Source organism: Gallus gallus, chromosome 12 (assembly GCF_016699485.2).
Source record: "Gallus gallus isolate bGalGal1 chromosome 12, bGalGal1.mat.broiler.GRCg7b, whole genome shotgun sequence".
In the NCBI taxonomy this organism is placed as follows: domain Eukaryota; kingdom Metazoa; phylum Chordata; class Aves; order Galliformes; family Phasianidae; genus Gallus; species Gallus gallus.
The window spans coordinates 13,275,257-13,285,693 of NC_052543.1; the positions used below are offsets into that span (position 1 = coordinate 13,275,257).

The 10,437-nt window shown below is 40.7% G+C and overlaps 1 protein-coding gene across 2 annotated transcripts in view; it reads left to right on the forward strand.

The window, feature by feature from the left end:
- The window catches only part of PTPRG (protein tyrosine phosphatase, receptor type G), a 374,849-nt gene extending 367,196 nt beyond the window's left edge, over positions 1-7,653 (forward strand). For both annotated transcript variants that reach the window (XM_046899760.1, NM_001397431.1), the window contains 4 exons: positions 1,430-1,576; positions 2,364-2,506; positions 5,600-5,735; positions 6,388-7,653. In XM_046899760.1, the coding sequence (XP_046755716.1) occupies positions 1,430-1,576; positions 2,364-2,506; positions 5,600-5,735; positions 6,388-6,534 (573 nt within the window). In that variant the 3' untranslated portion in view covers positions 6,535-7,653. The remainder of the gene's footprint in view (positions 1-1,429; positions 1,577-2,363; positions 2,507-5,599; positions 5,736-6,387) is intronic.
- Positions 7,654-10,437: the final 2,784 nt, after the last annotated feature.

Below are 10,437 nucleotides of genomic sequence, written 5' to 3' on the forward strand. Positions count from 1 at the left end.
GCCTGTTCAAATACTTAACCACTCTTTATAAGAAGACATTTTTCTTAATATCCAACCTGAACCTCCCCTGGGTCACTTCATTACATGCTATAGCTACTTTCTGTTGAAAGCAAAAGCCAGTTTACAAGTCATCTTCTCAAACTTTGCCCTAAGCTTGTTACAAAAGACTAGGGCAAGGACTTTGAGAGGAGCAAAAATACAAAGCAAAGACATTAGAAAAGTTGCTTGTTTCCAGGAGTCTAAGATTATGTAGGACTTAAGGCTACGAAAGGTTACAGAAGTTATTTTAATGTAAGCAAAAAGTGAATCTGTATGATAATTTGAGACAAAGAGAGAGAAGCAGGTGACACAAGTGAAATGCTAATCAGTACTTCTAGGTTTACTAACATGTCTCAAGAGGACACTGCAAAAGTATTAAGAATTAAAACAGTTTTTTTTCATACATGCATCACTAAGGTGCACAGACAATTGTAGATGAGAATGGTAGAGAAACCTCCTCCGTTACAGGTGAAAAATAGCAGTCATGAGAGGCAGCAGTATAAATATTATACTAAATACTAAATATGATATCATAAAACTAAAGAGGCAGCATTCTATATGCTTCCCATGTGCAGTGCAACTGCAGGTCAAAGGTCATTCAGTGAAAAATGATTGAATCAGAAAGTACTAATGAAACAGAGAGTGTCAGGTAGGAATGAAGAGGTTGACCTTGTCTTTAAAAGTCTGTAGGCTGGCTCTGCAGAACAGTAATGATTAAAGGGCAAAGGAGGAGCACTGGGCTCAACCGTATCACTTGCAAGGATGCTTGGTGCCAGCTTTCATCTTCAATGAGCCCAGAATGGAGGCTGTTTAGCAGGGCAGTAGTGTCTGTGCTTTGGTCCATTGTTTGGTTTATGTCATTGGCTGCCAGGAAGGGGTGGAATAGGACTGAGACAGCATCTTCCCCCACCCTTAAAAATTCTACCCCTATATGAAGTGTCTGCCCATCTTCCCCCTACGTCTGATCCAAAGACCTTCCACTGACATCCTTGAGTTTTAGCTTAGACCACAATAGATACAAATTCAAAATAGTAAGCAATTAATTGTAAAGGTCAATGAGTTTTTTTCTAAACAAGTGTCTAACTTCTATGAAAAACTGTGTAGGCAGGAGGTAATATAACACAAAGGTTAAGTACAAGCGAGGTAAGAGAACCATTTCCCTGTGAAACCAATTAAAAAGCGTTACCTGTTTGGACTCACAAAAGAGGGGCCTGGCAAGCTTAATGACTTCTAGTAGACTAATAGTAAGTTGGTTTTAGACAAAAATATGTTTTAAATGTCAGCTCCTGATCATCTCTGTGTATCAAACCAATTTTTTGATCCGCTGGATTTTTCAGTCACACACAAGGTGTCTGAAAGTCTGCAGTAGTGTGTTTTTCCTTTCCTCCAGGCAGAAGATGAGTTTGTGTACTGGCCAAGTCGTGAGGAATCTATGAACTGTGAGGCCTTTACTGTGACCCTTATCAGCAAAGACAGACTGTGCCTCTCTAACGAAGAGCAAATTATCATCCATGACTTTATCCTTGAAGCTACCCAGGTAAAATAAACCTCCAACTATGGGTCTTGGCTTTTCTCCAAAATGTTAGTCATGTCATTTAAACATGGCAGAAGAAAAGTTCACTAGCCGTATTGATAACTGCATACTTGTAAATGCATGTGCATGCATGTTGCTCACAGGGGAAAGTTGTTCTCATTGACTCCTTCTCCCTCTCACATCTTCCACTTCCAGGTGGATTCTTCTAGCTAGCGAGGCTGTAGTATTTAGTGTTTGACATATTTGAAAGTGGAAACATTGTTTGTCATTCAGTAATTACAAAAGTAGATTGAATTACTCTTTGTAAAGAACATCAAGGTTTGTTGTCCTGTTTCTGTTTATAAAATTCAGTATTTACAGTGTAATTGTTTGGGGCGTTAATTAAGGGGGATTATTTATCAAGCACATTTATTTTGAGTTAAAAGTCTGCCTCTAGTTTGGTTTTGGAATTGCAGCTAGATTTTGCTGCAAAACATTGGTTTGGCAAACCCTTTTAAATTTAGATTCCTTGGTTACATTCCTCTTGTTTGAATTTTGACCTGTGAGCTCAGAGGGAAGTCATGAAATAAAGAACGAAATCGTTATCAATTAATAATTTTGTTAAAACTGTATTATTTTAGGATGTTCACAGGTACAGAGATGCTAGAGCTGTGTATCTTTTTTCTTTTTATATACACAGTTTGGAAGAAGATTCCTTTTCAGTGTGTAGGGAGGCTCTTTCTTCTTTCATCCTGGAGTGGATAAATGTGAAACTGAAGTAGCTAATGCTGAGGCTGATTTTTCATTTCAGGATGACTACGTTCTGGAAGTCCGCCACTTTCAGTGTCCTAAATGGCCAAACCCAGATGCTCCCATAAGCAGTACCTTTGAACTTATCAATGTAATTAAGGAAGAGGCCTTAACAAGGGATGGCCCCACCATAGTTCATGATGAGTATGTCATCTCTTTTTTTCTCATTTATGTGAAAGATATACAAGTACTAAAGAGTACTTGTTAGGATCGATGTCTATTCTTGCATGGAATGGATGGGGTTTTGTGGTCTGACGAGCAGGATCCGGGTATTTACATTTCCAGGAATGAGGTTTCAGTTGGCACTGAGGCCAAATACATCTAAATTTGTTTGTTGTGATTTTTGTGTTGGCTGTTGTCTTGGGTGGACTTAGAAAGTGAGGCTGTGTTTGCTTTGTATGCAGTTTGCATTCTTCTGTACATGGAAGTGTCCCAGACAAATTCTACAACAGGTTTCAGAACGTGGCATAGCCCAGGTTCAGATAAGGTTCTGTGTGCCCAGTAGAAGCTTATGGAAACCAGTTTCAAAGCAGCCCTGAGCTCGTGTCTGACAACTTGGGTTTAACATGCCGGTAAGACACAGGACAGGCTCAGCTTGGCTGTGTCTCAGGATGAGCAGCAGTATCTGGTCACAAGGATTTCTAGGTTTTCTGAGAGCAGTTTTCTTTCCCTTCTTTCTTCTTCCCGCAAACACCCCGAGGGGCCATATGGTGCCAAGTGGGAGGGAGCCTGTTAACACAGGGCCAGCATGCCCCAACACTTGTCTCTATTGTAGTGTAATGGTGAGCATTGTCTTGCCAGCTATGCTTGAATGCCCAGTTATAAAAGATGCTAAATACTGCATTGCATATTATTAATTTGCATTCATTATGGAGCTGCAAAATACTGTTATTGTGAAGCCAGAGCCTGAGTCTAACAGGGCTGTCTTTGGAAGAAGCTGTTTCGTGGTGGGCAAAGCGCTTTCAGGAGTCACCCTGCCATCAAAATCCCAAGGCAGCCCAATTTCTGACACTGCTTGGGTTGTCCTTCAAGCAGACGCCAAGGCAGCATAAATGACTGCTACTCCTCAAGCCCCAGCACTCCTGTCTGTCAGCCCTTTTGCCATTGCTACGAGACAGATAGTTTAGTGGAAGTCTTAGAAATCTTCACCTTTTGTGTAACAGTGTTACTAGGGTACTCTGCCATTCCAGTGGTTGGATCAGCTTTGTGTGATTGCGTGCTCCTACCTGCTGCTGCTGACAGAGCTCTCACTTCATATCGGAGTATTGCTGCTGCAACAGGTTCTTCCCAAAAGGTTCCTGCAAATGGTGCCTTGGGCTGCAGGAAGTAGTTTTCCTCCCACTGTTTCCTGCCTCGCTGCCTCGCGGTGTGGGCTCTGTTGGCTTTTGCCAGCACTTATTAATTCCAGGCTAGTTTTAATATTCATGCTTTGGGTAGTCTGAAGTGAGGTTTTGCTGCTCTTGCAGTACTTAAGATTATGTTTTACAAAATTAGAACCATTATTGATTTGGGTATTCATATTAGACCTAAAGAAAAAAATCAGAATCTCATTTCTAACAGTGCTGAGTCATTCTTTCTGTAAATTGCTTTTTGGTTTATTTGTCATATTCAATGATTTTATTTTTATGCCTTAGATATAATTTGGATTCTGCTTTTCACTGGAGCCAAAGCAAATGTAGCTGAAAATGAAAATTTCCCTTTACTACATGCAGCTACTATATCACATAATCCACTAATAATTACAAATGTGGATTAATTCCAAATATATGAATTTTCAGATTCTGAATGCAGGTGGTATTTAGGAAGCACACTGTGGGATGGACTTGATACAACATTTCAAAGTAGTTCTGAAATTCCACCTGGAGACCACTGTCAAGAAGTTTAAATATAACTGCCCGTGTGCAAGCAGCTACATGAAGATGTGTTGCATAACTTTCAGAGCATCAAGCATTCAGCTTGCTGGGAGGTGGTGGTAATCAACCCAAGTGGAAATGAGGCTGTTAGGCCCAAGAGGCATTTTGTTGTGTCCCACCCATGGCACGCACAAAGGCCCCTGTGCCCTGTGTCCCTGCAGGTGATGTGGCGCAGCCATTTCCATAGCCCTGCAGGAGCCCTGCTTCTTCTATGGATTTTTCATCAAATATAGAAGGTCTATTGTGATCTGATTTCTGTTTCCAATTCCTAGGCAAATTGAGTTTCCAAAAATCATATGAAATTAAGTCAGCATATGTCTCGATTTCCACAGGAGTGCTGTAAGAAATCCTAGTGGTAATCTTATTGTACCAGATGGTATTGCAGCACTTGCTGATTATTTAAGTTTTTATGTACAGATCTCCAAACAGCTTATGGAGTAAGTCAGCACCAATGTCCCCTTTTGCAGGTCAGGGCGTTTAGACACCAACTTCCTCAAAGTCACAAAACTGGGACAGAGTTTCAGTCTCCTGAGTAGTGAGAGAGCAGAGTTCAGCTGCAGCTCCTCAGAAGCAATTACGGGCTCCTGCTGCTTAGGATCCTTTGTCTCCTGCCCCACAACTGCATGTATGACTCCAGCATACCCACAGATTGAGCAGCTGCAAGATTTCTGTGTGGCCAGTTATGTCAACGACACGCAGTCATTCCCCTGACAAACAGGCATCGCTCGGGTTCTTCCTAAATGACAGCCCAGCTCAACTTACCAGGATCTGTAATGTCTCCTGGGTGCCCAACTCAGGAGTGTTGCATTTCGCTTAGGAATCAGACCTTAGGAAGACTGTGAGGTGCCCCACTTACTTGTGAGCACCTCGTATCCATGTTAGTTGCATATCATTGTCAGATGCAGAGGAACAGACAGGTCTCGTTTCTTTTAATCATGTATGTTTTGCTTGAGCTCCCACTGTTGAACTGAAATTATGCTCAGCTGTAATGCAGATGCTTTCAGTACATGTGGCACATGAGAACTGATTTTGCTGTTACACTCCACAAGCTGGGTGTGTTTAAAAGGCTCACATCATTCTGCTGATACAGTTCTTCATACTGAGTAGTGCAGATATCCTGAGATGGGTGGGGTACCATCAAATTTCTTTGTTGTTGTTGTTAAAATGACTAAAAATAACCCGGTATAAAGCACTCATCTGTGAGATATAAGGTTGAGCTCCATAATCAAATAAAGTCCGTGTCGACATGTTCATGGCTCAGTGTCAGGGTGCCCAGGTATGTTTCTGTTTCTGATTATCTTATCCTGTTGCTGTGGTTTTTCAGGTATGGAGCTGTGTCAGCGGGAACGCTATGTGCCCTTACCACTCTGTCCCAGCAGCTGGAGAATGAAAATGCTGTTGATGTTTTCCAGGTGGCAAAGATGATAAATCTTATGCGGCCCGGAGTATTTACAGACATTGTAAGTCTTTAAATGGAATATAAATGGAGAGTTTACGAGATTTCATCTGAGACCACAAGCATGAACTGAAACACACACTGTGTACATTACCAAGCCCCACTGCTTCTGCTGCCTCCTCTTGGAATTTAAGCCCACTGATTTAACACATTTATGTATTTGGAATACCTGGATGTGGAAAAATCATCAATGAATTGATGCATTGAATTCGTTGTATGAAATCATGTAATGTGCATCAATTGTACGTTACTGTTTAGAATCAACATTGGTAATGGAATAAGGAGGAAAATAGGGCAACTGGACAAATGTTCTTTTTGCTGGAAAATTAGTAATGATTCTAATTATAATTGATAATTATAGTAGTGTTTTTGCATTATTCTGTTTCTCCTGCAGTTTCCTTATAATGTCAACAGAAGGACTTCTTTTCTCTTCAGCGGGCAGCAGATCAGCAATAATATAAAATGCTCAAAATTAGGATGTTGGGGTGATAATGTTAAGCTAGATTAACACAGGCAATTACTCTCAAAGTATTTTTCTCTGATATATGTATGTTTCTAGTAACAAATATCCATGACCTTCCATAAAAATGCCACATGTAAGTGCCACTCACCTGCACACAACGAAAACATTGAGATAACTTGTCTTTCTTTTCCAGGAGCAGTACCAGTTTCTTTATAAGGCAATGCTGAGCTTGGTCAGCACTAAGGAGAATGGAAATGGTCCCATGACACTGGACAAAAACGGTGCTGTGATGGCCAGTGATGAATCGGATCCCACAGAAAGCATGGAGTCTCTTGTCTAATTGGAAACCTGAAAAGGCACTTAATTTGTAGAACTTCTGAAGACTGAGCGAACTTTTTTGAGGCCTTTTTTGCCAGACTCTAGGTTATACAATAACCCAATTACTTTTTTACACTGATAAAAGTTTTGATATTTATTTTTTGCCATTTTATGTCTTAATGGTATCCTACTGAGCATTTGCACCTCTGTTTATTTCACACAGTGAAACGCAATTTTATCTAGTTTGCACTATATGATCAGTGTTACTGCCTATAATCTTCTAATACAAAACAAGCCCTGATGTGACATTCCATGACAACAAACATGCTTTTTCTGTTTTGTTTAAATGCAGTGAAGTTTTGCTAAACTACAGTGACCCTTGAATTTTAAATCTTGAATGCTAGGCCAGATGGATTCTTTCTACAACAGATACTGTACCCCTTCATTCCATATTTATTATTTTAATTATCATGTCACAGTTTTGGTAATGGTATTCTGCATTCCAGTGGAGTGGATGAGCAGCGTTCATCCTTCTTGACAAAATGTGGCAGGTGATTATTAGCTACAGTGAAGGTGTAATAGCCTTGTGGAGCAGAAACAATTATTTCTGTATTGTTTCACGTTACTGTTTTGTACACTTACAGACCTAAGACTTGCTTCACATGGAATAGAAAATTACCTACAATATAATTATAAATTAGATGCAATTGATGTGTGGGACGCAGTGGTAGGTTTTGATTTTACAGTCTCAAAGTTTCTCCATTTATGCAGAAAAATGCCAGTTTTTGCTTTTAGCCAGCCCTGCGATGGGAAAGTATTTTGGTTTGATTTTCATCAGAGCCGATACAGTAAGAAATCTTCTACAGCCCCAAATCAGACCTGTTGTCAGATATACTGAAGGTAGCAATATTTTACATTACTAAGCTATTCAATATTTTAAACACATTAATTTCCTTACTATTTCTTGAATATGACCTCACACCTAATGGTATGTTACATGATGACAGGCGTTTCTTAATTTCATAACTGTTAGATGCCATTTTTACAGGTGTGTAATTTTCATACTTTAGTGCTAAAACATAAAGTACTGATCCATATTTACTGGTGAAGCAAACTAATAAAAAAACTACCTATAAAGTTACATTCTCCCTCTTTTTTTTGCCAGACTAATTCTTTAGCACAACCCTAGCTTATTGTGTTCTCCCTCCCACCCCAATGAAATGGTTTTTCTCAGATTATATAAATCATTTGAATTATTGTTTGGAGCATCTAAGTGTGCGTTCTCATTGGCTCCCTTTTCTTTTGCATTTCATTGTGATTCAACAACGTTCATCTTTATTTAACAAAAGAAGTAAGCACATACCTAATTGTCCAGAGATAAAGCTGATCATTTCCTTCATAGCTCTGCTGAACAGGGAGGGGTTATGGAATCTGCCTTGAGAATGAAATATGTTGTTTCAGCCATCCTGATGTTTGGTATACAGTTACAGGCACCATCCTTTACATATGGCGTTAATTTCTTCTCGATTCCAACTGCACAAAACATGCATTGTATTTTTCAGGACTTGTCAAAAATATTGCAGCATATTTTTCATTTCAGTGTAAAACTTTCTATCAGCTGAGACCTGCTAGATCAGACACACGGCAAGGCAAAAACCACTTCTTGTGTTGGAGGGGAGGGCAAAGAGGAAGGTTAGCAAAGGGAAAGGTTCTGTGGATTTTCCATGCAGAAGGAAGCTGACAGTGACATTTCTATTGAGAGTAGGTCTGTTGGTTCGGAACCCCTTGAGGTACAGTGATGCAGCCCTGCCAAGAGCAGAGAGCTGTACAAACCACTATGTGCTAACATCTGGCCCTTTATTTTGAATAGGAGAAAGACTTCCTAGTATGGATAGACTTGATTCATTCCCACACCAAAATATTTAAGAGTTCACCAGCAACCTTTTGCATGATTACCCTTTACTCACCAGTTTGTGGAGTGTCTCAGTACAAGTGCTCCAAATAACTGCTAATGCTGAACAGTGTGATATATCCACAGTTTCTTTGAGAAAATCCCATGTCCAGCACCAGCTAATCCAAATAAAGACCGTGCAAAACTTTCCAAAAGGATGCATTGTAGTTTGCTTCCCCTTTGCACTGGGACGTCCCAGCACCAGAGTGAGGCAGTGCTGCATGGTAGGAGCTTGGACTGGAGATGCGGCTGCTGAAGCCCCACACCCCGGTGGTGATCCCGACCCTGGAGATGGTTTTGATCAGTTCAGCCTCGAGTATTCAAGTTCCTGGGGAGAGGTGTAGGGAGAAGGAAGGAATTCAAAGCCTGACAGAGCAGATTGATGCAGAGATTGCTGTAGGTGTCAGGAGAGTTGCATTTGTTCAGTACCCTTAGCTGAATACTTTTCATTTCTGTGGTGTGATGGAAGGTAACTGTGGTTCATGACACGCTGCCTGAATATCCTTGGTTTAATCTCTTCACACAGGTTTTAAAAATCAGTGAAAGAAGGCTGTGGGGTTGGACTTTGATAGATGCTTTGGAAATTCATGTGTTTGCATTGGCATTTTCCCACACCTGCAATACTTGCTTGGGGCTTAGTCCATGGGGAGATAATTTACACTGATGCTGTATGACTTCTCCATAGATTTTTTTTCTTAAGGGGGATTAAGTTGCATGTTAAGAACTGTGGTAACAGCCAGATAGCCAGTAGAAGGTAGTGATGCGTTAGCCTTGAAGTGGAAGAAGGTTGGGATTAGGGGCACATGAGAGCCAAACCCATCCTGCTGCAAGCAAATGCAGTTCTGCTCTCTTCATGGACATCCACCTTCTTCCCTGGAGGAGGCTGGCAGAAGAACCAAGCAAGCATTCACAGGCATGGAGCTCTACTGGGATGCTCTCACATGCCTGTCTGGCCGCTGCTTTGCAATGCCAGCCCCCGTGCTGTAACCCCTACTTGGCATTCAGTTGGGATGCTTTTCGAGCAGCAAAAGTTCCCAATGTGCATGCCTGCAAGTTAGGGGAGCCCAGGTGTGTTCCTTTGCTATAAGATGTGGTCCTCAGCAGCAGCAGCGTGTGCGTGCATGTGTGTCTACATCTGTAAAATATTATTTCTCTATGTCTTGCATGGGTATGCACCTGCAGACCATGTGAAAGACAGAAACAGCTGTGCGTTGACCCCATCATTATAGGCAAGCTTTCCTAGAGGGAAAGTGTGGTTGTCACACATAAAATCAGTGGTGCTCTGGTATGTGGTTATCCCGGCATTGGTAGGAAGGTGTGGGGGAGGCAGTCGGACTGCCCAGGTGTGCAGACTGCAGTGCTGGTTCTTCAGCAAGACCAAGGTGGGAAGAGCTTTCATTTTAATGCAGCATTTGTCCTTAATATTTCACAGTGACTGTTCCCAAATATGAGTTTAGGAATGGGATAAAAACATCCCAAACCTTTAATCCTCCTTCCTTTGTGCAGTCTTCTGTACCGTGGGTCTGTTTGAGGTTAGTGGAATCATTGACAGGATCTGCTTTGTTTCAGTTGTTTTTCCAATTTCTGACTGCTTGAATTGCTTGAACCCAGAGTGATGTCTTGGAACACTAGGAGAAGACTCTTTATGAAACAGCACAACTGCCTTCTTATTAACCTTTTTTTAAGCTGATATATTTTATTTAAAAGCTATAAATATAGATATTGATTCTACCAAAGATACATACTACTAATTCTCAGCAAAACAAAACCAACTTAATTAAAAAATATTAATAAAACGTAGTTGTCTTAAAGATTTAAGTCTTTCTCAAATTCATGTCTTTCGATATCAAATCCTGTGTTCTGACGTTTGTGTTCAAATGGTGCCAGTGAATTTTTATATGAAGGGAAAATGCCTATTTATTAATCCACTGCATTGCTGTTCTTTTCTCTCTTTTTTTATTTCTTCTGACAAAC